Source organism: Pithys albifrons, chromosome 18 (assembly GCF_047495875.1).
Source record: "Pithys albifrons albifrons isolate INPA30051 chromosome 18, PitAlb_v1, whole genome shotgun sequence".
NCBI lineage: Eukaryota > Metazoa > Chordata > Aves > Passeriformes > Thamnophilidae > Pithys > Pithys albifrons.
Window position 1 is genome coordinate 4,202,611 of NC_092475.1, and position 26,523 is coordinate 4,229,133.

Below are 26,523 nucleotides of genomic sequence, written 5' to 3' on the forward strand. Positions count from 1 at the left end.
GTTGTATGTGGACTTTTGAGCAGATTTATGTCTTCTGTGTGCTGACACTCCTGAGCTGCTTCCTTTGTAACCTGGAGCTGTTAGTAAATGTGGCAGATGAATATGAGTCGTGCAGAGGAACTGATGCCCCTCTAACCCACTGTCTTTCAGCATCACACCACTGGCATTAATTGTGAGAGGTGCATCCCAGGATACTACAGATCCCCCGACCACCCCATCGACTCTCCATATATTTGCTACCGTGAGTGTGAACTCCTCTGTAGGTTGTAGGTGCCCTCCTGGACTTGGTGGCACTGGGAAGATGGTCTGGAGGATTGGGCTGGGAGGTTTTACTGGTGTAGGGAGTCTGGGATCTCAGTCAGTGACACCACTGCCTGCCTGTCCCTCTTTGCAGGCTGTAACTGTGAGTCTGACTTCACTGATGGCACCTGTGAGGACTTCACTGGCCGCTGCTACTGCAAGCCCAACTACACTGGGGAGCACTGTGATGCCTGTGCCGAGGGATACATCAACTTCCCCCACTGCTACCGTAAGTGGGAGTGATCAGATCTGGGACCCCACTGACCCAGGAGTTGTGGGAAGGGCCAACAGCTCCAGTTGTGGCTGCTCCTCAGGTGCCTTTTCCCCATGCCACCTGCCACCCCTGTCACAGGAAGAGTTCTTGCAAGTGGGGGACAAGTTCATGTTTGTCTTGGGTGGAAGCTGGAGCAGAGCTGAACTGATCTGAACTCAGCTCTCTCGAGTCAGTGGAAGCTTCCCATTTGGCTGGAGTTTCATCTCTAACTTTCTGTGGAAGACAGGTTAACAAGGGCTGTAATGGATTGCTGTTTAGTGGGATATCCATCCTTTGTTCCATGTTCCACATTTTCATTCAGCCTGTTCAGCCTTGGGAGTGTCAAGCCCTTGATATTCCAACAGGATTTCTTGGAGCGTGTGATGACCTGTGCAATGTCTCTTTCTCTACTCAGCTGTTCCAGCTTTCACTCACAACGATACTGGAGAACAAGTGCTTCCTGCAGGACAGATAATAAGTAAGCAGTGCAATTTTCCTTGGTGCTGTGGCAATCCCTGTGATATCATTTCTGTTGTATCTCCCCATTCAATGCACAATTAGGTCTTCAGCTTTCTGGGCACACACGTTGTATGAGACAGCCCTGGCACTGAGAGAGGAGGCAGCTGAGGATGGGAGAAGGGAGTTTTATGATCTCTGTTTTTTATAGACATGAAAACTCTAGCCTAGAGTGCCCATGTGATTGTGTGCTTTTTTTTGGGTCCAAGCCATATGGGGATGTCCTTTTTGGCCTCACTGTGAGAAACCCCTGTGAGGGGCTGTGGCTGAGCTGGGAGCTCTGCCTCTGCAGCGTGCACAGGTGGCTGCCCATGCTGTGGCACTTTCTGTGTTGTTTAGAAAGCTCACCCTGCCCTCATCCCTGCTGCACTCCACCTCCCCTCTCTCTTACGCTCACTCCTCTCAGTTCATCTACTCCCATGTGCTTTTTCTTGTCTCTTTTCCCACTGAATCCTCCCCTGTCTCATGCTCCCCAGCAAGCTCCAGATAACCTTTTCCTTCCTTCTGATATTTTAAACTCTGTATCTTGCAGACAGGTTATTGTTTTCCTGAGCTGGAATTTCTCACTTCCCTTCTCATTTCCCCACCTCCTCCTCCCTCTAGTTGTTGGATGGTGTTTGCTCTTCCCTCTCCCAGCCCGCCACCCCACACCACTGCTGTCAGTGATGGCAGGGCTGGCTCAGAGCCTCAGCTGTGCTCACCCAGAGCACCTCCCTGCCCTGGTACTGTGAAGGCCATGTCCAGCTGAGCATGCAGTGACCAGAGAGGAAGCTCAAATCTCACCCTGGTTAGCTGAAGGCTCTGATTATTCCCACACTTGGGCAGTGCAGCACTGAATCAGCTGCCTGGGCTTGTGGAAGCAGCATTTGCCTGCTCTGTTCATTGCCCTGCTGCCCATCTAGCAGCTTCACACGTGAGTGGTGCTGAGCTCTCTCAACCTCCCCCCAAACCAGGGGTGCTGATTTCCTGGGCAGGGTTTGGTTAAAATGTTTGCATCTGGTAGGAAGGTTATCAGGAGGCAAATGCTTGAGCTGTTGCCTCTCCTGCCTCTCCTGCCTTGTCCTTATGGGACCTCAGAGCTCGACTGAACAGCCATGTGTGTCCCCTCTCCAGACTGCGATTGCTACGCGGGCGGGACAGAAGGCAATGCCTGTCGCAAAGACCCTCGGGTGGGGATGTGCGTGTGCAAGCCCAACTTCCAGGGAACACAGTGTGACCAGTGTGCCCCAGGCCACTACGGACCCAGCTGCCAACGTGAGTAACTCAGGGTCAGTGGCCCCAAGCTCGCCCTGCTCACCTCCCAGCTGGGCAGGAACGTGGCTCTCCTTGCTGGGGAGGAGGAATTCTCCAGCCCCACTTCCAAGTGTCAAATTCCCATGACTTTTGCGGTTGCATTCCACCCAGCCCTGACCCTCCAGCATCCTCCCAGGCTGGTGGGGCTCTTGAGAAATTCCCTATGGATGTGAGCTATGGGCAAGGCATGCTTGCTGTCAGCTGTATCCCCCAGGGTTTCTCCAGTGACTGCTCCTCTACCCCAGAGGAACAGGCACTTTGGTTCCTTTCCTAGGAAGGGGAAATATGAAGAACCTGCTTATTTAGTAATGCCCTTGTTGCTTTCCAGCCTGCCAGTGCTCTGGCCCTGGTCAGTACGATGGCACCTGTGACAGCGAGACAGGGCAGTGTCTGTGCCGAACGGGATATGAAGGGCACTTGTGTGACCAATGTGCTCCAGGCTACTTCAACTACCCTCTGTGCCAGTGTGAGTATCTGTCCTCCTGTGGGCCTGGGGGGGAACACACAGTCAGAGACCTCTGGCAGGGGGTTGAAGGACTGGAAAGTGGGTTTTTGGGCATGTTAGAGAGTATGTGTGATGGGGTAGAGATTGACGGTTTGAATTCTTAAGAGCTTCACCTAAACACCCATTTGAGAAGCTGCAAGAAAAAGACACTGCCAGGGACTTTGCTGCAAGCCACCAGCACAGGGCAAATGGTTTCTCTGTGTTGCAGTGTGTGGTTGCAGTGCTGTTGGGACACTGCCAGGAGGCTGTGACTCCGTCGGGAATTGTTTCTGCAGACCTGAGTTTGCTGGGCCACGGTGTGAGCAGTGCAGTCCTGGGTACCACTCCTACCCCCACTGCTATGGTAAGGACCTTAACCTCTGGTTCCTGCTGGTCTGTCTCCTTCTAAAAACATACCTGTTTTTGCAAGGCTTTGGTGTTTCTCAAAATTGAACCCATGTGTTTTGCACTGTGAATTTGGCAGGCTTGTTTTGGAGGTCACGGATCATACCAAAGCCTGGAAGACAATGCAGTTTTTATCAGTCCCACCTCCTCATCACAACCCTGCTGTGACCTGGTGTCTCAGCTTATGCCTTTTTTGGCTGTCGTTTTAGTATGCTAACCTACTAAACTGCTGGGAAACATTAAATGAGCTGTAAAAAGCCCTCAGTGGCATTTTCCTGGTATGGCCATGACTGAAAATACTGCCTAACTTGCCAGGGAATTAATAAATTATTTTAGTTGTATTGGAAATGGCTAATTCTTGGGGGGCTGAATGTCAGACCAGCAGTGGCTGGCCACAGATCACACAGTTCATCAGGCTATTGACAGTCCTGCTCTTACAGCTTGTTCCTGTGATTCCCGGGGTGCAGTGGACAACAACTGCAGCCCAACTGGCCAGTGCCGATGCCACATGAATTTTGCAGGACACACCTGCAACCAGTGTGCCCTGGGCTTCTATGGGTACCCTAGCTGCACTCGTGAGTAACCACATTATTGCTCTGCACAACTGCCTGAAGGGAGGGTGTAGCCAGGTGGGGTTGGTCTTTCCCCCAAGTAACAGGTGACAAGACAAGAGGAAACACCCTCAAGTTGCACCAGGGGAGGTTTAGATTGGATATTAGGGGAAACTTCTTTATCAGTGTGGTTGTTAAGCACTGGACCAGGCTGCTGTGGAATCGCCATCCCTGGAGAAATTTAAAAGCCATGTAGATATGGCACTTGGGGATGTGGTTTAGTGGTGGGCTTGGCTGTGTGTTCCTGTTGGACTTGATCTTAGAGGTCTTTTCCAACCTAAACAATTCTGCAGTTCTGTCCTTTTCCCTGGGCACTGCGTTGCTCCTGGACCAGAGTTGCAGGTGCCAAAGCTGAGCAATGCCTGTGGCAGGTGCCTGTGGCCCCAGATACTCTGACCAGCACTCCCCAGCTCTGGGCAGAGCGTCCCCATCTCCCTCCCTGTTGGCAGTCTGACTGGAAGACAGATGTACTCTTATGTCTCCCAGCAAGAATTTACTGCTCATTAAAAAGTAATCCGTGATACAGTTTCCCTGAGGCAAAAAAAGAGCATCATCACCCTCTTGCACTGTACTAAATGAAGACTCCTGAGCTGTGCCAGCTGGCACAACACTCCTCCCAAATGCTGATGCCGGCAATATGCCTTTGAAGAGGCTGCAGGCATAGATGAAATGGTCTCACAGGAGTTCATTTTTTTTTGTGTCTCATAAAGCAGTGGCCACATTGCAGAGCTGTAGAGGAGCCACAGCAAGGAAAGAAAAGAACCACCTGATTTTTTATGTTTTTTTTTAATCTGCTGTTTCTTGAGCAATGTTTTGCTGTTAGCCAGTCTGGGGGTGTCAGCCTAAAACGTCTCCTTTGGCAGGGATTTGAGGAGTGCTGGCTGGGCAAGGAAGGCATGGGCAGCTCCCTGGCAGCTTGCTGACCTTTCCTGTGATAGGACAGCAGGATCTCTGCATGTGTTTGTCTGAGGCAGGTCATGCAGGAAGCCACAGAGCCATTGCCCTGCCTGCACCCTCAGCTGCCCAGACTGTGCTGCTGGCCTGGTGCTGCAGCCCCACTGCCCACATACAACATTCCCAGGGCAGACCCTGATGGCCAAATGCTGTCCTTGGGTATTTGGGCTTTTGTAGTGTCTGATCTGTCACTGGCAACTGACTTTTGGGGAATGAGATCACACTTCCCTTTCTCCTCAACCAGAACTTTTTCCTGCCTCTGAAATAGACACCCATGTGTATGAATGGGTGAGATAAACATTGCAGCTTGTTTTGCTTTTCTTAAAAGATGGGGCCCTCTCAACCAAAAACAAAGAGTGAGCATGTATGTTACTTACACCCCACATTTCTGGCTGCTTTGATGGTGGTGAAGGTCAGGCAGACAAAAAGAGGCTACTTCTGGGAAGCCTTGACTGCAGGAGCCCCTGTGCCCTGCTCCAGCAGTTGCTCTCCCCTCTTTTGCAGCTTGCCAGTGCTCCCAGGAGGGCTCCCTGCATGGCACCTGTGACCAGGACACGGGGCAGTGCAGCTGCCGGCCCAAGGTGACAGGTCTGCGCTGTGACAGCTGCATGCCAGGCGCCTATGGATTCCCCCACTGTGAAGGTAGTCCCTTCCCCCTGATGTCTTGGGACACACAGTGGTGTGGGGCTGGTAAACGTGTTTATCATCCCCCACTAGCTTTGCAAGTGGAGAAACAACTGCTGTTAGGAGTAGCCAGGGTGTGAGCTAGCTCCATAAATCCCTCTTTGTGCTTCTGTTTTCCAGTGGGCTCCTGTAACCCTGCGGGGTTGGAGGTTGCAGATCCCTTGCTGGCCACGGTGAGTATCAAATGAACTCACCAATCCCTGCAGGGGTGATCTCCTTTATCTCATTTTGGACCAAGTTCTTCCTTAAGCTCAGCCCAAAAGCAGCCAGAGCACCAAATCCCATATTCAGCCACTGTGCTGCAAATTCTAACCTGTTCTTTCCACCCCCTCCCTTTCCCCAGGGCTCCTGTGCGTGTCGGGCATATGTTGAAGGTCCAGCTTGTGACAGATGCAAGCCTGGATACTGGAACCTGACTCCAGAGAACCCCTTTGGCTGCCTGAGTAAGGAAATGGCATTTGCACAGCCCTGAGAAGTCCTCTCCATGCTGTAAAGGTGCAAACCCCAAACCAGGGGGGACCATCATTGCTGGATGGAAGTGATGCCCCTCCTTCCATCTTCTCCCAGAAGTGACATGTCAAAGCTGGAGTGGTCTGAGTAACCCCCACATGGAGAGGGGAAGGGCTGGATGGAGCCTGGACCTTTTTGCTTGGGATGAAACACAGGGCTCATGCAATGAGTTAGGCTGTTCTCAGCCCTCTCTACAGACTGAACACTTAATTTTTCATGGCCAGATTTGCAGAAAAGGCAAATATCTTTGGTCATTTTGTCTTCAACAGTAACTGTCCAAAATTAAATGTGAGCCCTTGATGGTGTCCTGGTGTGGTGGGTGCTGATCCCATCAGGGTTCTTCTCAGGGGCTGATTAAACTTCTGGCTTTCTTGTTCACCTCCATCTCTCCAGGCTGCAAGTGTGACACCAAGGGCACCATCAGCAGAATCACAGAGTGCCGGCAGGTGGGTTTGCTCCTCTGCTTCCAGGCTCCTCTGAGTGTGCTGTGTTGGGAGGGTTCAGCTCTGTCTTTCCCAGCAGCTGCTGGAAAAGAAGCCTGTCCTGATGCTGAGCTCTCAAAGCTCGCACCACAATCTGAGCTTGCATGAGAACACGGGATTAAGACCTGTCATAAATTAGGCACCTAAATATTTCTGGGTCTGTCCCAGGATGCCTGGATTTTTGTTTGCCTGCATTGTTGGGTAATTTAAATTATCTGGCCCTTATCTGGCCCACCCACGCGCAGGAAGCCGTGTGGAGCATGAAACTCAAAAATGCTTCTGCAGTGTCTCAGACCAGAACCCAAATAACTGAGAAACAGCTTATCCATGACAAGGAACAGGAGGGAATGAGTTTCCATGCCTGTTTCCCTCGTAGGGTGACGGGCAGTGCTTCTGCAAACCCAACGTGTGCGGGCAGTTCTGCTCGACATGCAGGGACGGCTACTTCAATATGGAGAATGCAAATTACTTTGGCTGCCAAGGTGAGTCCCCGTTGTGATGTGTTTGTGTGGATAAGGGGTCCTGCAAGAACTGACCCTGGAGCATGCAGCTGTGGATAGACTGATTGTTGACATTGCAGAGAATGGGCAAGAGATGTCCCACCTCCTGCTTTGGGTCATCATTTTTGGGTGATACGGGTTAGTGCTTTAGGGGTTACAGTGGTGGCACTGGGTTGATGGTTGAACTGGATGATCTTAAATGTTTCTTCCAACCTTGATGATTCTGTGATTCTATACCACGGTCCAGAGCAGGGACTGGGGCTTGCTGTGGATCTGGAGACTTGAGTTCATGCTTTTACCACCATTGGACACAGGTCTGCCAGGCTCGGGAGCAAACATCCTGGAAAGCTGCCCCTTTGGGTGCCAAAAACTGGTGTGTGGGAACCACTGGCCATGTCCTTGTATCTGTGTCCCTTCCTTCTGCTGGGAGCAGGTGGGCATGGCCGTGTTGACTGTTTTCCATCATGCCCATGGGAAGAGGTAAGGGAGGAGATCTGGCTGCTCTCAAACGGCCCACACAGTCCTGGCAGGGCTGGGAAGAGGGAGCAAGGCTGCTGCTGGCGGCAGAGCTGCGGCACCCAGCCATGAGGGTTTGCAGACCTTGTCCCTCTCGCAGCCGCCTGGAAATAGCTCAGCACTGAGGTGGAAGAAGAGACGATCCAAGTGGGGCCCGGGCCAAATATGAAAACGGATACAATGGAATAAAAATAGTGGCCCAAGGCTCCCCGCCCGCTGGGACGTGGCTTTGATTAGTGACCAGGAGCTTGTTAGCATGGCAGGAATGTAAACAGGCTCTTCCTGCCCACAGGCTGCCGGTGCGACGTTGGCGGGTCCTTGGGGCCATCCTGCGAGGAGCGGAGCGGAGCGTGTCGCTGCCGGCAGAGCACACGCGGTCCCACCTGCACCCAGTAAGCTGCCAGCAGGAGATGCACCTTGGAGTGCTCTGCTTCCCATTCATTCCCTTATGGATGGTGTCATCTGCCACCACAGGGCTGATGACCTTGTTGCCTGGGCTGGTGCCACACCAGTCACGTGCCTGGCAGAGGTGTCCTCTTGCCTCTCCCTCCAGGTAGCTCAGTAGGTAACAGTGCTCTCTCTCTCTCCCCCCCAGACCTGCACGGGACCATTATTTCCCTGACCTTCACCACTTCAAATTTGAGCTGGAAGAAGGCACCACACCCTCTGGCCGGGCCGTGCGCTTCGGCTACAACCCCTTGGAGTTCGAGGGCTTCAGCTGGCGAGGATATGCCCAGATGTCCTCCATCCAGGTAGGCCTGTGTCTGCATCCCAGCCCGGCTCCCCCGGGGGAGGATGTGGCCGGTGGAGGACTGATGTGCCTTTGGCACACATCTTTCACCCCAAGTGCTTCTAACCCCCCCAAAGTTACATGATGGCCAACATAAACAACACAGTGTATATATAGCCTGTTTATGCAGATATTTCCTGTAGCACTGGGGGTGGCATAGACTGATGAGGGGAAAGATCCTATATTGGGAATCCCGTGACGTCCTAATCCATTTAGACAAAGGTGGTAGCCTGGTGATTACTTACAGGGGTGTCTATAAACACTCTCTCTTGATTTCCTTGTTACTCTTTGTCTGACTGCTCTTTCCTATAACTCTCTGCATAACCTTTCCTCCCTTTTCCAAAAATAAGTTATCTCCATCTTAGCTTCCATGTTCAGCTTGGGCATCCTGTTACCCTTCAGCCTCTGCCCTTGCTGTTAGCTGGTTTGCTGTAGTGATGGTTTGTGCTAATCTGGAGTTGTGTAAGCCCTAGAAGTGAAGCTATTTGATCTGTTGACCCTTTTTTCTCCTTGGTGGATTGTTCTGCATGGCCCCTGCAGAAGTGTGTGTGTTTGGGGATGGGATGCAGGGCAGTGATTCTCTGACAGTCTTGCCCCATGTAAGATGCTCCTTACTCTGATACTTTCAGTTTCTTCACTTTTTCATGCTTAGGTAAAATAAAAACAGGGACCATTTTGCATTGAATTGGTAGGTAGGAGCTAAGGATGCACTGTAGGCTCCCTTGAGAAAATCCTATCCCTAAAGCTTAAGGATGGAGATCATGCTCAAACTCATGGCTTTAGTGTTGCATCCAGTGTTGGCATTTGAGCTAGGAATAGGCCTCAATGGAAGGGCTGGCACATGGCTTTCTGCTGGCAGGTCTCACCTGTAGTTTGTTCTCATCAAGGTCATCCCAGTTTGCTCTCCAAGTGGGAAGGTGGTGTGCAAATGGATCTTTGAAGAACACACAGTCTCCATTAGAAGTCTCCCTGGGCAGACCCCAGCTTTGCCCTCTAGGCAGGAGGTTATTTAAGCTTAGATTGCTTTGAAATGGGTCAAACTTAAGCATCTCCTTAACTGGGGTCTTGCCAAACAGCATCCAGGCAAGCAAAGGGCTGAATCACCATCAGTGCCACAGTCCATTAGTCCCACTAGCCCTTAGCACTGCACGTTCCCAAGGACAAGGCACCAACTCAGTTCCCAGCCTCTTCTGTAGGTATTTGGACAGAGCCTCATAAACACAAGGGCAGGTGCTTCAGCATTTAGTACCTGCTGACTGGTTATGGCACACTAAGCCCAAAAGCAACATGCTGATAACAAAAGCAAGAACTTCGTACTTTTCACTTATCGTGGCATGTGCACCAGGATAACTGAACTGCCCTGCTGTGCCACAGCATCTTCCAGGTGTGGTCAGAGACTTTCCACCCCTTTCCACAGACAGGTTGCTCCTTCAGTGGCTGGTCCCCAAAAGCGGACAGTGTCATGATGTGCCTGTGCCATGACTGGTCATGTGCTTGTCTCCTTGCACTGTGGCATGTTGCTTTGGGAGCAGAGCCGAGCGGCTGCGCTTGGGCTGGCAGTGTGGGCGGTGGAGGTAATTGAAGGTGTGCTCTGCTTCTCTCCCCTTTCTCTCTCCCACCAGCCCAAGGTAGTGGTGACTCTCAATGTGACCTCCCCCGACCTCTTCCGCCTCGTCTTCCGCTACGTCAGCCGGGGGCCCGCCAGTGTGGAAGGGAGGGTCTCGGTCGTTGAGGAAGGAAAGTTTAATGTTTGTGGCAACTGTAAGTGCATTTTTCACTTCTAGACTAACTCAGAGCATCCCATGCTGCGACAATTCTCCTCTACCCCTTCTCCTGCCCCAGGTGTGCCCATCCCAAGTGTGCCCATCCCAGGTGTGCCCATCCCAAGTGGCTGGCCAGAGCCGTGCCATGGGATGGTGAGGGAGGGGGAAGAGAGGCAGGCAGGTAGGCAGGTAGGCAGGCGGGTCAGGTCCTCCCGCAGAGCGGTTGGGCCATCAGGAGCTGGCCCCCAGTGATGTGTGCCCCGTGTGCTCTTTTGCTTTTTGCAGAATAAAATCAGAGTCACTGTAGACGTGAAGGAGGCAGAGCTCTATCTGTTCCATGTCATCCTGAGGTATATTAATTCAGGAGGGGCCACTGTGTATGGCAAAATTACAGCTTATCAGCCACGAAGGAGAGGTAAGGATCCCAGACTGCTCTGCTCCCCTGTGCCATCGCCACCTCCTTCCCATTCCAGGCAACCTTCTGCATCATCCTTTCCAGAAGACGCTTCCATATGGCTTTACCCATTAGTCCTGCCCTCCCAATTGAAAGGCTGATTTGAGTTTGCAGCCCCTTTTATTTAACAAAGCAGCAGCAAGCTGGGCCCTACCCTGGGGCTGTGCACTGAGGATGGAGATTAATCAGGCTAGTGGGAGATAAGACTATTGCACAATTCCATACAACCTTTCCAGCATGGGACAAGATCACCCCAATGCCCCAGGCAGAACTGAGCTGAGTTTCTCCAAAACCAGAATGGGCCAAGTGCTGGGAAGTGGATCCAAACTTTGACAGCTGAATGTCGTTTTATTTAGCAGGTGCCCTTATGTGTCAGTCCTTCCCTTACCATGCACTTCTCATAAACCAGGCTGAAGGCTTCACACATGGTGTGAGATTTGGAAGTGGTGTGGAATTGCACATGTAATACAGGCATTGCTCTGTGGTGCACTGTCTTGTCAAGCCATGGGCTGCTGGAGAAGAAGAGACACCAAAAAGATGTCTGAACAACAAGCTTAGAAACCTGGAGAACAAATATTCTGGAAAATGACATGAGCAAGACTGCATGGAGACAGAACCTGAGTGAGTGGTTGGCTGGTTGATTTTACCCCTTTGGGTGCCACAGCCACATTGTCCTGCTGAAGCTCTTCCTCCAGACCATGCACAAGTCTGTCAACAGCAAAACCCCAATTTATCAGTGTGTGAAGTTCAATCCTCTGTCTTGAGTTGACATAGAAGGTGTTCTGCCCTTGATGTGATATGCAAGGTTCGAAATGCCAAGATACTATTTTTCTGCTTTTTAAAAAAATTTTTATGGCCAGTCATGCAGAAGAAAGAAAAGGGAAGCATGAGCCATGGTCATGCATTAGGTTCCCACCAAAGGTCAGGACATATTTAATTTGTTATACAGCAGCAGAGCTTGTTTTCCCTATAATGTGCTTCTGTCCATGTACAGAAGCAACACTTGATTCTTCTGGTGCTGAAGACAAGCAAGATGGCTCATCAACAACGGGATCTGAGAGGGCATCATTCTTGGAAGGCTCCAGAAATGCTCAGCCACCCTCTGCCCAGGTGGAATGGGCTTCACATGGTAAAGCACGAGCAGCCTGGGGAGAAGATAAATCAGAAGATGTGGCTTGCAAGAAGGGAAGGCTTTTCCAAGTCTAAGATTTGCAGCCTGGTTTCTCTCATCCCATCAGAAGCCACTTCAGTTTGAGCTGGGTATCATCTCAGAGGAATGTGAAACTTCAGCTTGTCAAGAAATCAACCCCACTGCCTGTTTGGGGAAATCTCTTCATTCCTTGCATCCTCACTTCTGTTTCCCATCTGGGAAAGGAAGGGCTCAGCCTCAGCTGATGCCAGGCATGTCACAGAGCTGGCACACATGGGAAGTGGTTACCCATCCCAGCAGTAGCACACAAGCCCTTGCTTTAGCTTCTGGCCCTCTGCTTTGTGCTTTGATGTCCACATACGACACCAGGATAGTCAGTTTGTCCTGTTCCCCACTTCCTTCTCATTTGCTTGCAGTGCGGCCATTCTCAGTGAATGCCTCTCACCTGTGCTCTTCAGAAACGCTCTTGAGGCTGCTGGGCAGGCAGACAGTCTGCTTCTAGGTGCTGTACCATTGTTGCATCCAAGTTTAGTGAATTCAAAGGTTGTGGGACTGTCAGCTGAGCCAAGGAGCTGTTCAACAGCAGCAGGATCAAGCCTTAAACCCATTCTGTCCTGTCAGTTAAAAGTAATGTCTGAATCTTGGTGCAGAGTTTGTGGCTGGTGAGCAGGAAGACACCAGTACAGCTTGGGGCTCTGAGAGTTTACCATAAGACAGGTATCTGGCTGAAGTCAGAATATCCCTAAGGAAAACTGCATCTGAGCAATTCTTTTTGTCTGTCTCACAATAAATTCTTCACAGATGAGTTCTTTCCTTTTCTAGTTTGCAGAATGCTCATTGGCATGCAATACTCCATGCTTTGCAGTCTGGGGATGCCGAGCACACTGTGGGAGCTCTGGACAGGCATTAAGGATTGCAATGATTTTTTTTTTTCTCCCATTAAGCTCCTGAGCAGATTCAGAGTGGATGTCTCTGTTCCAGGACAGTGTGGAATTGTGGTGCACCTGTTCTGGCAGCGCTGAGAGAGTGGGGGCCTGAGACTCCCCACTGCACCACAGAGCTGCTTCCCTGAGCAGAGCCTCCTATGTGGAGCCCCAGGTTTTCCATTCCAGTCCCTTCATAGCCTGTCATCCCTCCTGCTCCAGGTACAGAACAGACCAAGCAGATTGTCTTTGCTCCCAGCACGGAGCCAGCCTTTGTCACCGTCCCCCAGAACAGCTTTGGGGAGCCCTTCGTACTCAACCCCAGCACCTGGTCTCTGGTTGTTGAAGCAGAGGGTGTGCTGCTGGTAAGGACCTGTGATCCATCCACCACGGGGGTTTCACCAGCAAACTGGGGACAAGTGTCCCAAAGATAACAACTCTCCTGTCTCTCCTTTTAGGACTATCTGGTTTTGCTACCCAGCTCATACTATGAAGCACCAATCCTGCAGCTAAAGGTCACAGAGCCGTGTACTTACCAACCAGCCCCTGAACAAGCCACCCAGAAGTAAGGATCTCCACATCTTTGTGCTGTGGGGGACCTACTCAGTTCTTCTTGGCTTCAGGTTAAGGAATATACAGTCCATACCCTATGAGGGTCTGGATGCAATAAAAATGCTTAGTAGAGCACATTGCTGGGATTTTAAAGCTTGTGGAACCTGCACTGGCCCAGAAAACCAACACACAGATACCCTCATCCATGGCACAGTCAGTCTGTGTGTTCTCCTGGACCTTGGAGGGTCAGCTCTGCCAGTAAGACAGACCATAGGCCACCTCTGCTAAGCTGGGTTCCCAGTTCCAGTTTGCATGTCAGTCAATAGTCCTGGAAAATGGCTGCAATGAGTTAGGTGTTGCTGGACTATTTAAAATGAATAGACAGAGTCTAGAAGTGCTGGGAGCATCTCAGTGCATCTGCTTGCCCGGACTATCTGTCCATTTTGGCAAGAAGACTGGTTGGGCTCTGGCCACCAGTTGTCCCCTCCACTATAGTGATGGTCTGCAAGATAAAGCACAGTGCAAGGAGAGAAGGTTTTTGTTGTTACTGCTCTCACAAGTCCTGTATTACACACTCTCCTGCACCACTAACCAGAGGTGCTCCTTGGCCCTTCTGATAGTCCAAAGCCTTTTGAAACCTGGCCAAGACCAGGCTGCATGGGTGCTCTTGAGTCTTACAATCATGATGCAACATTAGTAGTTCACTATTTTTTATTCTGTGTTTTCAGCTGCCTCTTGTATAAATACCTGTCCATGAATGGCTTCCCTGCAGTGTCAGGGGTGGATGCCGTGTGCAGGATGGACAACCGGCTCCCCAGGCTGTGCCCCACGGAGCAGCTCACCCCCTCCCACCCCTGGATGGCCACCTGCAGTGGCAGTGATGTGAGTAGCACTTCTGTTTCATCCCTTGTATGAACACTGCAGCACTCACCCCTCTGCCCCCACTGTCTGGTGCTTTATCTGCACCTGGGTAGGTTACCAGAAAGGCTTTGCACCTGTGTGCACCCCATTGTTGCCCCATCAGCCTTGCAGCTGTGTGCTTGCGTGCTCTGTGCAAGGCACCAAAAACAGTCTCACATGCAAAGGCCTTGCAAGGACTTGATAAGAGTTGCCCTGTTGTCCCCTTAGCTGCAGAGAAGGTTTGTAGCATCCTGCACACACTCCCTGTGGGGAGTGGGACAGAAGACCCTCCCTCAGATAATTTGTCTGTCCTCCAGGTGGAAGTGCAGCTGTCCCTGCCTGTTGCCCAGCCTGGGAAATACGTGCTGGTAGTGGAGTACGCCAACACCAACGCCCTGCAGACGGTGGGCATTGCCGTGAGCTCACCACACTCAGCCATGCAGCAGGGCACCTTCACCTTCTACCCATGTGTCTACAGGTATGGTCGCCTCTGAGAGGGGGAAAGGGTTCAGTCCTCTGGCATGGCAAGGACCCCCCAGTTGAACTTCTTCTGGTTTCTCACATGAACAAAGTAATGCCTCAGTGTTGTCCATCTAAGCTGTGTGTGTCCAAACTCATTCTAGCTGGACACAGATTTTGGTGCCTGCCTATTCACTGTAATTGTATTCCTGTGCCAACATAATCCTCTAACACCTCAGCCAGGAACTAATCTGTTTGCATCCATTTACAACTGGATACACTGGTAAGGACCTTGACTTAGGGAATGACCTGCAGGCAGGTTTGTTGGAGACAGGTCAAACCCTGTCTGACTTCAGACAGCAACCTTTGCAGTAGGAAACAAATGTCTGGGGTGTCCTTGGGAAACTTCACTCTTATGACTTGCCAGTTAAAAACATCAAAAGGTTTCCAGGGACATTGTGTAAATCCCTTCAGGACATATAGCTGGCAAGACAAGAAATGGGTCTCATGACTGCTCATGGCTGGCTTCAAAATCTGTGTTTCTCTTTACAGTTTCCTGTGCCGAGGGATTGCTGTAGATTCCCAGAGCCGGATGGCAACTTTTGAACTTACCTCGGAGGCCACCATTCGCTTCACCTCTGATCTGGCTGACTTCTTCCTGGTAAGGCTCCCTGCAAGGGCAGCTCTGTCACCCAGTGACAAGGAGGAGAGGCAGGAGTGGTATCCAGCCTCTAGAAGAATTTTCTACTCCTGTTTGGACTGGATACTGAATCTTAGCCTGTGTCATGGCCAGCCCAAGGTGGAGAATGTGGTCAGTGGGGTGTTTCGTAGTAGATCATGGGACTGGGATTGGGGGCAAGATGGGGGGAAGGAACTGCTCTTGCAGAGGGAGCTCTTTTATCTTGAAGGCATTCACAGTTGCTTAGCCAAGGATAGAAGAATCCCATAAATATGTAGAGTTCCTAAATGCCTTGGAGCTTGTGCCAAAGAAGAAGGGCCAATAAACAGAGGTGTGACCTGCTGTGCATTAGCTGAAGTGTCTGATGAGTGCTTGGTTGGTCAGCCTGGCACCTGATGGGCACAGGAACTGCTGTGGGCTCCAGTGGCAGAGCCTGTCATGTAACCAGGTATATCTCTCTCTCTCTCTCTCTCTCTCTCTCTCTCTCTCTCTCTCGTGGCAGCACAAAGTGTACCTCATCCCTGCTGCACAGTTCACCATGGAGCTCATTGAGCCAAAGGTGCACTGCATCAGTGTCCATGGCACATTCTTATCCAACAGGTAAGAGTCCTGCTGGTTTTGCCATGAATGGGGCAATTTGCTTCCGTCTGATTTCGAGTCTTCTAAGTTCTTGACACAGCAGAAAGAAATCTCTGTCTGAGGTGAAGCTCCTTGCCTGTGTCCACTGAGCAGGCAGCTTTGGAGTACAGACTGGAAGTCAGGCTGCTGGTCCCTTATCTGAGCACCACACTGCCTCCTGGGGCAGACTCTAAAGTGTTATCCCAAACAGGCATTCCTCTGCTTGCTCACATACAGCAAGGTACTCACTGCATCCAAATTTTTGACATTGCTTTGAATAAATGTTGCAGAGGAATTAGCCAGTGCCAGATTCCTGTTCTTCCTGCCTGAGCCCATGTGCCAGAGCTCCAGGGGTTCTGGTAACAAGCTCTCCCTCTGCAAACACACTTTGTAAACCACCAGGAGTTACAGGGCATGCTTCTCCTCCCAGGACCCCAGAGCCTCTCTCTTTTCTTGTCAGAGATCTTTACATCCTGTTTGCTCCTTGTTTTGCAGCAGCTCCTGTGTCCCCTCAAGGTTCCTGAAGCTTTCTCAGTCAATAATTTTGGAGGGTGCCCAGGTTCTGCCCATTTCCCCTGATGTTCCCCTGGCTCAGTCTGTTCATGTGGCTCCATCTGGGGTCCCAGTGGAGCCTGCTCCTCGTCCTCCCACAGCGATGGATCCCACTGCAGAGCTCATCCTCCTGCAATCCCCACAGGTATTGACACAGGGGTGGGTTAGGCTGGTTTGCAGGTGCTGTGACATTGGACCAGTCAACCAGGGCGAAATTTTCCTTATCTATCAAGTAGCTCTGTCAATTAGCATTTTCAGAATTTAACATGCACTTTAAACTTATCCCTGAACCTGTAATTCCCATGGACTCACCTGTCTTGGCTCCATCCAGCCCTGCTTGGTTCCCTTGGATTCCAGAAAAAGCTTTGCAGGTGGTATTTAGTAGCAGTGTGATTCACCAAATTCTCAAGACCTTACAGTTGTGCAATAAGAGCACAAATTTGTGCAATAATTAGAAAATATCCCAGCTGTGAGTACAGGCATCAGACCTGGATTTTTGTGTATGTTCTTCTGTTTTGGGCCAGGCTGCAGTGGTGTTCAACAGCCAGATCCAGACCCTGGGACGCTATGCTTTCATCCTGCACTACTACCAGCCCAACCATCCCACCTTCCCTGTGGAAGTGCTGATCAATGGTGGGCGCATCTGGCAAGGTGAGAAGGGCAAGGACCTGGGGAAGCTGCTGAAAGCTTTTCGTGCCAGAGGATAACTGGGTAACTGCGGGTTCTTTGGGGATCATAAAGATGGAGAAAGACTGACTCATCCTTTCCAGACTGTAGAGGGGTGTGATGGGGACTCCAAGGGAAATGTGAAACCAATACATTTGTTGTCTTTTAGGTCAAACCAATGCGAATTTCTGCCCACATGGATACGGGTGCCGGAGCCTGGTTGTTTCTGAGGACCAGATTGTCCTGGATGTTACTGATAACGACCTGACTGTGGTTGTTCGCGTGCCAGAAGGCAAGCAGCTGTGGCTGGTGAGCCTCTCTCCAGGAAGCTCCCATGGCATGCTGGACCAGGCTTCAGCAGGGCTGGAGTTTTTCCTGTAATTTTTGTCACTGTGTGACTGCAGGAATGTTTCCCACCATCACTCAGTCTCTGAACTACCCTAGAAAATTGCAGTCTCCAACTTCAGTGGTTTAGAATTCAGAGTAGAATTCACAGAGACAGCCCCTTTATGTGGCAGTTGTCCTTCACAGCCTGGTTTTGATAGCAAAACAATGCTGAAATTGAAGCACTTACTTTGCATGCTTAGTTTATGATAATCCAGAATAAGCCTTACTCCTGCCCTAGCAGGATTTTACACCTGCATGGCATTGCTTATTCAGACAGGTCTCATCATGGGAGCAGGTAGCCCTTGTCCTTAAGCCACAGGATTAGAAATTTTACCAAACTTTGGATAAATGGCTGAAAGGCAGAATTGGAATCCAGGTGCCTTCATATCAAAGAGATTTAAGATGACAGTGACTGCCTCCTTGCTGAGGCACAGCCAGTGCTACCCTTTGGGGGTGTTCTACCTGGTTTTACTCCAGTGAATTTGCACCACTCATCACATGAAGCATTAGATTTCTGATGGATAAACCCCTGATGGAGGTGACCCCTGATCTTTGCAGTGCTTGGGCACTTTGTGTTTTATGTTCTGTCCCAGCAAAGGATGAGAGGTTAAGGGGGCATTTGGACTTCAGAGTCATTTTGGACAGCATCGATCTGTCTCAGCTGAGATCCTGGCTCACCCAGCTTGCCCTTGCTTTGCAGGATTACATCCTTGTGGTGCCTGAGGACAGCTACAGCTCTCAGTATCTGCAGGAGGAACCCCTGGACAAGTCCTATGATTTCATCAGCAGCTGTGGCATCAACAGCTTCTACATCAAGTGAGACCGTTGGCATTGGGTGCCCTTTCTGCAGTCCCCAGGCTGCACCCACCTCAGGGAGCAAAACCGTGTTCTCTTCGTGTGGGGCAGGAGAGGGGGCTGGTTAAGGCTTTACATATCTATTCACCAAACAAGTGATTTGGGGTATCTCCGTGTCCCTCCCGCTAACTCAGCACCCATTGCTGTGGGAAGTCCTACTGGATGTTGGGGTGATGGGAAGGCTGTGGGGAGATGTGCAGCACAGTGACTCCTCCTGCCTTGCCCTGCAGCCCCAGCACATCATCAAGGTTCTGCCGTGACTCTGCCATCTCTCTGTCCCTCTTCTACAACAACGGGGCCCAGCCGTGCCGGTGCCACGAGGCCGGGGCACGAGGCACCCAGTGCGAGCCCTTCGGAGGGCAGTGTCCCTGCAAGTCCAACGTCATCGGCCGGGAGTGCTCCCGCTGTGCCACTGGATACTGGGGCTTCCCCAACTGCAGGCGTGAGTTGTCCCATCTCCTGTTCTGCTTTCCCAGCTCTTGCTGGTTTGCCTCTTACAGGACTGAGGCTGGTTTGAGAAATGGCTGTTTTCCAGTCCTGCAATGGTTCTACTTATGTGCAAACAGGCCAGTTGAGTTCTGCATCAATTCTCTGTACTGTCTTTTGAGTTCCTGGGTCTTGCTCCCCCAAACCCAGCCCTTTTCTGCCCCTTCCAGCCTGTGACTGTGGGACACGCCTCTGTGATGAAGTGACGGGACAGTGCATCTGCCCTCCTCACACCCTGAAGCCAGAGTGTGTTGTCTGTGAGCCCCAAACCTTCGGCTGCCACCCCCTCATTGGCTGTGAGGACTGCAACTGCTCCCGGCCCGGCGTGCAGGATCTGACAGAGCCAGGCTGTGATGTGGACAGTGGGCAGTGCAGGTGAGGGAGCCTTGTCACATCACTGGGGACGTCTGGCAGCATCCCTGGTCCCTGCTGGGGTGATGGCACACACTGGCAGGCTGCAGGGAGGAAACATGCAGATGGGGGAAGCTCTGAAATCTCCTTGCATGGCTTTTGTGTCCACCCAGGTGCAAGCCCAACATCATCGGGCGACAGTGTGACCTCTGTGCCCCTGGCTACTACCACTACCCCGAGTGCCGGCCGTGTGACTGCCACCAGGCTGGCACCGAGGCAAGCACGTGCGACCCAGTCACAGGGCAGTGTCACTGCAAGGTCAGTCCCTTGATGCCTTCATGTGGTGCCTTTCTCCTGCTCTTGTTGGTGTTTTGGGGGCTGTGGGTGCTTGGCATGCTGGAGGGAGCAGGGCTGGAGAACTGTGTGCCTGAGCTGCAGCCAGCCTTCCCCATGGGATGATGAGTTCAGAGCACACTGAAAAGCTCTGATCTCCCCATTTTTTCTGGCCATGAGGGCTCACTCCTTGGGCTGTCACTGAGGAGATGACCAGTCTGGCTCCAGTCCCGTATCAGAACCTGTTGTGGTTAAAGCTATCTGCCCTATTGACTCCTTCTGCTTCTGCATGGCAGCAGAGTAACTCAAACTGCTGAAGAGCTGCCTATTCCAGCCTCTTTGTAGGGAACTTTCTCTCAAGAAATTTATTGTTTAATGGGTGCTTTGCAAGCAAACCTGTTTAGGAACTTACTGTCTTTCAGCATCACATCATTGGGCTCTGATCACTGCTACAGCCAGCCCTGTCCTCTTCAGATGCTGCTGACACTGTTGCACTTTGCTTGTCTTCCAGGAAAATGTGGAGGGCCTGAGGTGCGACCAGTGCCGCCTGGGGACATTTTCTTTAGATGCCACCAACCCCAAGGGCTGCACCAAGTGTTTCTGCTTTGGTGCAACCGATCGCTGCCGCAGTGCTGAGAAGCACCGAGCTGAGGTGAGGGGGCAGGGACCACATTGCCTGTCCACCTGGCTCCCTGCTGCCCTCAGGTCTCTGTCCTGCATTAGTCCTCCCTCTCTGAAAGATACACTGTGAGGAGGTTTATCTTTGTCTCCCTATGCCCATCTCCTTCTTTCAGTCTCTTTTCCTCATCTCTGGGTTCTCCAGTCAAGGTGCAGGGGGACTGTGCTGGGTGGGAGGCAAGGGTGATGCTCAGCTTTCCAGTGGCTTCACCAGGATGCATGTGGGGTGTGAACCTGTCATCCCCCTTTCCACTGCTCTGGAACTTGTTCTTCTGGAGCATCAACACCTGAATACTTTCTGTAACTCCACTAGAAGATCCACAGTTTCTCTTTCCTCACAGTTTGTCGACATGAACAGTGGATGGCTCTTGTTGAGCAGCGACCGCCAGGAAGTGCCAACGACTCTGAGCCTGCGGGAACAGCTCATCATTGCTGACCTCAAGAACCTCCCAGATGCTTACCAGGAGCTCTACTGGGTTGCACCCAGCTCCTACCTTGGGGACCAGGTAAGAACATGATAGTGACTGGACCACCCAGACCTCACCAACACATGTGCCATCAGCATTCCCTCTGACATTGCAGGCATTGCTCATGTTCCTGTTGAACACTGACAGCTCTGTCTTGTCTCAGTGATGTGGACTTGCAGCAACACATGGGATTTTCTCTCCCTCAGGTTTCCTCCTATGGAGGACATCTGCGCTATGAGCTGCATTCCAACCCGCGGAGAGGTGACGTGTTCATTCCCATGGAGTCCCGCCCGGATGTGATCCTGAAGGTGCAGCCTGAGAAATTCCCTGGTGCTCCCTGCTAATGCAGGAGCAGGATGAGATGATGACTGACTCCTTCCTTGCTTTTCCCAGGGAAACCAGATGAGCATCATGTTTCTGGAAGGCACCTACCCATCCCCAGGGGAGGTGCATGAAGGTCGGCTGCAGCTGGTGGAGGTGAGTTTGCACACACCAAGTGCTCAGATTCCACTGGTAGATCAAGACTGGCTTGTAGACATAGGGACAACTGCTTTGAGCTTAGCATTTTAGGTGCTGCCTGTTGGCAGCAAAAATGCCTGTAAAGGATCAGGGCTGTTTCATCCGTGCAGAAGGGGGAGATCTCAGCAGCAGGGATATGGAAGCTGGGCTGAATGTTCAGGTGCCTGTGCTTCCTGCCAGTAATGTCAGGTCTTCTTCCACCAGGGTAACTTCAGGCACACAGAGACACACAACCCTGTGTCCAGAGAGGAGCTCATGATGGTGCTGGCAAACCTGGAACAGCTGCAGATCCGGGCACTCTTCTCCCAGCTCTCTTCTTCCGTGTCCCTGCGCCGCGTGGTCCTGGAGATGGCAACAAACACAGCTACGGGTGTCCGTGCCAGCAACGTTGAGCTGTGCTTCTGCCCAGCTAACTACCAGGGAGACTCCTGCCAGGTGAGGGGGACGTAGATATGCTGTTCCAGTCAGAGGGGAGTCAAACAGGGACGTTTTGGGTCTCAGCCACCCCTTGTGCTTGGTGTGAGTGGCAGCTGTGGGGTTTGGATGTTCGTGCAAACAAGTGGTGCCAAGATGCCAGCCTCCAAGCTGACTCCTGAGGGCTTCAGTTGAAATTACAGCTTGGGTTGTTCCAAAGGAAGTAACATCTCCCAGGCTCCCCTCCCACAACAGTACAGTGCATCAGGGAAAGGTGCAATAGCTGCATCTTCCTGGAAGGGGCATGGTTCAGGTGCTGCAGACCAAAATTATGTGCCTGCAGTACCTTGGAATAGGTCCTTCTGTCTGGCCAGTTATCTCCTGGTGATGAGAAGCCCGAAGAAGCTGCTATGAAAAGTCTTCATCGTTGCTTTTAATCTCTTCTCTGTCAGTACAACCCTGTGGGAATTCTGTCATGGAAATTAAATCAGTGTCTTTTCTTCTCCCAAAGGTATCAAGCTGTTTTTCACATCTCTGGCTTTTTCTGTCTCTCAGGAATGTGCTCCAGGTTACTACAGGGACACCAAGGGGCTCTTTCTGGGAAAATGCATCCCCTGCCATTGCAATGGCCACTCAGATCAGTGCCTGCCAGGCTCTGGGATATGCCTTGTAAGTAAACAGAGAAGCAGCTTGATATTTTGGAGTTAGGAGGTCTTCACATACTAGCTGAGCTGGCAGGATCCTGCCTTAGTGAATGCTTAGGAGCATTCACTGTGCATGCCATTTAAGGGCCTGTCCTGCTCAGGGTCAGTTTAGGGTGGAAGGCAGTTCTGGGAAAGAGGAAGGACTGGAAGCATTCTGGTGGGGAGAATTCCTAGTGCAGTCCACCATTTCTTGCTGTCAATGCTGAGTCCTCAGCTTGCCTTTTCCTTGCAGAACTGCCAGCACAACACAGAAGGAGACCACTGTGAGCGATGCAAGGATGGCTACGTGGGCAACCCCTCTGCCCAAGAATCCCTCCAGTGTATTGGATGTCCCTGCCCTCTTTCAGTTGCCTCCAACAAGTAAGCACCCTTGGATGGGATTGCCTGCCTGGCCTCACTCTTTAACCGCTGGGAATCATGCTGTGCCCCACTGGGGCACCGGCCTGGCAGTGGCAGGTCTCCCAATGACAGCCTTGTCCTTGGCTCCAAACTCTATCCATTACTTCTTACCCAAGGCTTCAACAGCCCACAAGGAGCGATCATCTCCTCAGGAATAACTGCACCTCCCTATGTACCTGTTTTATTTCAGTTTTGCCGTCGGCTGTGTCAACAAGGGTTCCAACATGCAGTGCCTCTGCAAGCCTGGCTACGCTGGACCCAACTGTGAGCGGTAAGGCTGGTGGCACCCGTGGTTGTGGGACCTCAGACACACTAACCCTGTGCACCTGTTGCTGTGGCACAGGAGAAGTTGTCCTAGTAAGGACTGTAGTGGGATGGTTGGCTCTGCCTCATGTGCTTCGTTTTGACATTATTGCCTTCAGTCTTCAGCTTGCAAATGCCCTGTTGCTGTGTCCACTGCTGCAATACTGTGTTACTGTGGGTGTATGACTTAGCTGTGCTTTGCCTTGACTTGCAGTCTGTGATAAAGATACTGAGGCAAAACACAAAGTGCTCTGAGATCCCTGAGAGCTGCAGCAGTTAGAGGCATTGGATGATCACATTTAGAACTCTGCAACTCCAGCACCATGCAGGCATGAACTGTGGGATCCCCCTGGTGCCTCACCCTGTTTTAACTCACCATATTTCTCCAGATGTGCCCCAGGATACTATGGCAATCCTTTGGTGATTGGCAGCTCGTGCCAGCCCTGTGACTGCAGTGGGAACACGGATCCCAACATGCTGTTCAGCAGCTGTGACTCCCTGACAGGCGCCTGCACAGGGTGCATGCACCACACGGCCGGCGCGCACTGTGAGGTCTGCGCCCCCGGCTACTACGGAGATGCTGTGGTAGCCAAGAACTGCACACGTGAGTGGGGCAGGCAGCAAGAATAGGGGGAAGGGGAGCTTGGACAGGCTGATTGTGGACATGTTTAGCACCTTAGCCAGGCTGTGTGTTGCCCCAGTGAGTCACATGCTTGGTTGCGCATGTTGCAGCATCCTAGACAATAATAAAAAGATTGACATGGTGGTGTTAGGTCATAGGCTGGACTTGATGATCTCAGAGGTCTTTTCCAACTTTATGGATTTTGTGGAAAAAAAAGCTGTCCTCAGCATCATGACTCCCAATCCACCCCCAAGTGCAAAACTGCCAAACTGTACCCAGGCTGGGAGGGCTCTTGCAACAAGCCCCTACTGCAGGAGTGGTGGTGGTGCTCCCTCGGGAGTGTGGGCTTGCTCTCTCTGAGCAGCAGCAGTCCTACTGCAGCCCACAAAAGTGGGACTGCCCTGGCAGGTGTCATGAGAATAATTTGTGAGGAGCAAATCCAAGAAGAGAGAGGCTCTGTTCTGCTCTGACTGTGATAGATAAGAGGGAAAATAGGATTCCCTGTTGGGAATAAGGATTGTGAGTGATTGATGGGTTCTTCACTGTAATATCAGGTGTGTTTTTCCCTGGCAGAGTGCAACTGTTCACCTTGTGGGACTGACTCCTGCCACCCACGAACTGGCCAGTGCTTCTGCAAGACTGGAGTGACAGGCCAGCACTGTGACCGCTGCGAGGTGAGGGGCACCTGTGCACTGGGGTGGTATCGATCCTGGGGACAGGGACAAGAGGCAGCCCCCATGTGTCATCCCCAGGCCTGTGAGCAGAGCAGGGCTGGCAGCCAGCTGAAGGCTGGATTTGCATGAGCTGCCTGTAGGTAAAAGCCTATTAAAGATCTGGCAGCTAATGGTGGAGGCAGCTGTACAAGTAGTGTGGTATCCTTTGGGAAACTGCAGTAAACTTCATTTTTCTGAGTTCATCCAGCATGGAAATTGCAGGGCAAGGGCGAGTTTGCAAGGCAGTGCTGTGGTGTGTCTGGGTTCTTACTGCAGCTTCACACTTCTACCATACTGCTTTGAGTTTTGCAGTGGACAAAACGCACCTAGAAAGCCAGGCTGGGGTCTCATGTCACTGCCCCAGGAGGGAGGCATGTGTGCCCTCTTGCTGAACAGGGCACCTGCTGTGCTGCTTTTCCCTAGGAGGGATACTATGGCTTCGAGGGATGCTCGGGCTGCCAGAGGTGTGACTGTGACGTGGGCGCCATGGGGAGCAGCTGCCATGTGCAGAGTGGGCAGTGCAGCTGCCTGCCCGGCGTCAGCGGCCCCCGCTGCCAGCAGTGTGCCCCAGGCTACTGGGGCTTCAGCCAGAGTGGCTGCAAAAGTGAGTGTGGGGTCTCAGTGTGTGGGAGGGGGACAGGGCTCTGGTGGCACATGTACTTGTCCAGTTGGTGAAGGTGGAAAACAGCTGGCTGCTGTCTCAGGGTTGCACAGGGAAACCCCCTGGCACTGGCATGTGGATAAGCACAGCTGGAATAAACACAGAATGATGCTATGGGTCTTTCCCTGTTCCTCAACCCTGCAGAGTGTGAGTGCAGAGGGGGCTCCTGCGACCCACGCACTGGGGAGTGCACGTGCTCCAACGGGCTGACAGGAAAACAGTGCGACGTCTGCATGCACAAGTACGAGATCCCCGTGGCCAACAGCCCGGACAGTGTGAGGTGTGAAGGTCTGTATTCTGCAGTCCTGGGGAGGGAGGTGAGGGAAGCCTGGGAAGGGGTCTGTGCTGACTGCTCCGTTCTCCTGGCAGTGTGTGACAGCTGTGTCCTGCTCCTGCTGGAGGACCTGCAGAGCATCGAGATGTCCTTCCCCACCATCCGTGGCCAGCTGGTCAACCTCAACGCCAGCTCCATCGCCTGGGCTCGCCTCCATGGTCTCAACAGCACTATAGTGACCATTGCTGTATGTGAAAGGTTTAACATCACCTTCTGTCCATGTTTCCTGGCCTATTGGCCTGATTTCCTCATTTTTTTCTTTCCAGAACCAGCTCCGGGAGTCCCACAGAGCCATGAACAGGGTCAGGCAAAGGGCTGACGAGCTGGAGGATGAGAACATGGACCTCACGCAGGACCTGAACGCGCTGCAGCACAAAGTAGAGTATTTCTCCATCTGCCTTTGCCAGAACACAGGTTTCTCCTTTTACCAAAATGAAGGCTGTGAGGAGCCCAGTTCAGGCTGGTTGGATCTCCTGCCCAGCCAGCATTAAGCTTCACTGTTAGGTTCTCTATCTGAGGTGATCAACCTGGATTGCCTGCATTCTTCCCTTAGGGAGCTGTTGAACATGTATTATTGGTGGTTGTTTCTTGAATTACTGCTTGCTTTTGAGGTGACTCTAACTTTAAGCAGTAAAAAATTCAATCAAATGTCCTTTATAGAAGCAGTGTATGAGGAAGGAACATAAAAAATCTTGGTCCATCAGGGATGCAATCTGTATACAGTCTAAAAACCAGCAATTGTGTCTTCAGAGAACTTATCAACTGAGCAAAATCTGATTTCATTTGATTTGATTTATAAACTGCCTGCTCCTAATCTAAGGGAGAGAGAAAAATCTTTACTTGATGACATACTTCCCCAGGCAGCTGCAAAGAAAAACTGTCCCTGTGTCTACCTACATCTTTTCTCCAAACAGCCAGACTGCAGCCCTCCATCTCTCCTGGTGTCCTGGTCAGGACCCAGATGTGCCTGGATCCAGGCTATGGGGCTTTTCCTTTAGGTGTCCTCTGTGGTCTTGGGATCATTTCAGCATGCAGAGCCTGTTGCACTGGAGCTGCCTTCATTGCTTGTGCTTCTCTGAAGGTGCTAAGCAAGACCACCACTAAATGTGTGGTAGGACAGTAGCACAGGGCAGGCTGTTCCTGGTTCAGGGACCTCAGAAACTGCACATTCCCAAACCTTGTGTGCCTTTTGGGAGCAACTTTCCTGCTGGTCATGTGCTTTTCCTGACAAATCATATAAAATGTCATCTCATGCTTCAGCTAAGCCAGTGTGTTTGTTGTAG

The 26,523-nt window shown here is 51.7% G+C and overlaps 1 protein-coding gene across 3 annotated transcripts in view; it reads left to right on the top strand.

Annotated features, from left to right (window-relative positions):
- LAMA5 (laminin subunit alpha 5) overlaps positions 1 to 26,523 on the top strand; it is an 87,250-nt gene that overhangs the window by 47,928 nt on the left and 12,799 nt on the right. For 2 of the 3 annotated variants that reach the window (XM_071572979.1, XM_071572981.1), the window contains 42 exons: positions 151 to 241; positions 395 to 529; positions 969 to 1,031; positions 2,183 to 2,323; positions 2,691 to 2,828; positions 3,076 to 3,210; positions 3,692 to 3,826; positions 5,321 to 5,458; positions 5,621 to 5,673; positions 5,844 to 5,943; positions 6,404 to 6,456; positions 6,869 to 6,974; positions 7,801 to 7,900; positions 8,104 to 8,260; positions 9,921 to 10,059; positions 12,811 to 12,953; positions 13,047 to 13,153; positions 13,869 to 14,022; positions 14,358 to 14,518; positions 15,052 to 15,160; positions 15,681 to 15,778; positions 16,292 to 16,493; positions 16,873 to 16,999; positions 17,184 to 17,323; positions 18,102 to 18,217; positions 18,487 to 18,698; positions 18,913 to 19,117; positions 19,267 to 19,411; positions 19,938 to 20,078; positions 20,446 to 20,610; positions 20,778 to 20,879; positions 20,965 to 21,048; positions 21,295 to 21,525; positions 22,060 to 22,173; positions 22,441 to 22,568; positions 22,798 to 22,878; positions 23,300 to 23,514; positions 24,106 to 24,206; positions 24,669 to 24,849; positions 25,051 to 25,194; positions 25,276 to 25,427; positions 25,507 to 25,617. In XM_071572979.1, coding sequence (XP_071429080.1) covers positions 151 to 241; positions 395 to 529; positions 969 to 1,031; positions 2,183 to 2,323; positions 2,691 to 2,828; positions 3,076 to 3,210; positions 3,692 to 3,826; positions 5,321 to 5,458; positions 5,621 to 5,673; positions 5,844 to 5,943; positions 6,404 to 6,456; positions 6,869 to 6,974; positions 7,801 to 7,900; positions 8,104 to 8,260; positions 9,921 to 10,059; positions 12,811 to 12,953; positions 13,047 to 13,153; positions 13,869 to 14,022; positions 14,358 to 14,518; positions 15,052 to 15,160; positions 15,681 to 15,778; positions 16,292 to 16,493; positions 16,873 to 16,999; positions 17,184 to 17,323; positions 18,102 to 18,217; positions 18,487 to 18,698; positions 18,913 to 19,117; positions 19,267 to 19,411; positions 19,938 to 20,078; positions 20,446 to 20,610; positions 20,778 to 20,879; positions 20,965 to 21,048; positions 21,295 to 21,525; positions 22,060 to 22,173; positions 22,441 to 22,568; positions 22,798 to 22,878; positions 23,300 to 23,514; positions 24,106 to 24,206; positions 24,669 to 24,849; positions 25,051 to 25,194; positions 25,276 to 25,427; positions 25,507 to 25,617 — 5,553 coding nt within the window. Of the gene's footprint in view, positions 1 to 150; positions 242 to 394; positions 530 to 968; positions 1,032 to 2,182; positions 2,324 to 2,690; positions 2,829 to 3,075; positions 3,211 to 3,691; positions 3,827 to 5,320; positions 5,459 to 5,620; positions 5,674 to 5,843; positions 5,944 to 6,403; positions 6,457 to 6,868; positions 6,975 to 7,800; positions 7,901 to 8,103; positions 8,261 to 9,920; positions 10,060 to 10,346; positions 10,477 to 12,810; positions 12,954 to 13,046; positions 13,154 to 13,868; positions 14,023 to 14,357; positions 14,519 to 15,051; positions 15,161 to 15,680; positions 15,779 to 16,291; positions 16,494 to 16,872; positions 17,000 to 17,183; positions 17,324 to 18,101; positions 18,218 to 18,486; positions 18,699 to 18,912; positions 19,118 to 19,266; positions 19,412 to 19,937; positions 20,079 to 20,445; positions 20,611 to 20,777; positions 20,880 to 20,964; positions 21,049 to 21,294; positions 21,526 to 22,059; positions 22,174 to 22,440; positions 22,569 to 22,797; positions 22,879 to 23,299; positions 23,515 to 24,105; positions 24,207 to 24,668; positions 24,850 to 25,050; positions 25,195 to 25,275; positions 25,428 to 25,506; positions 25,618 to 26,523 lie in introns of all 3 variants that reach the window. The other variant, XM_071572980.1, reaches the window with a different exon arrangement.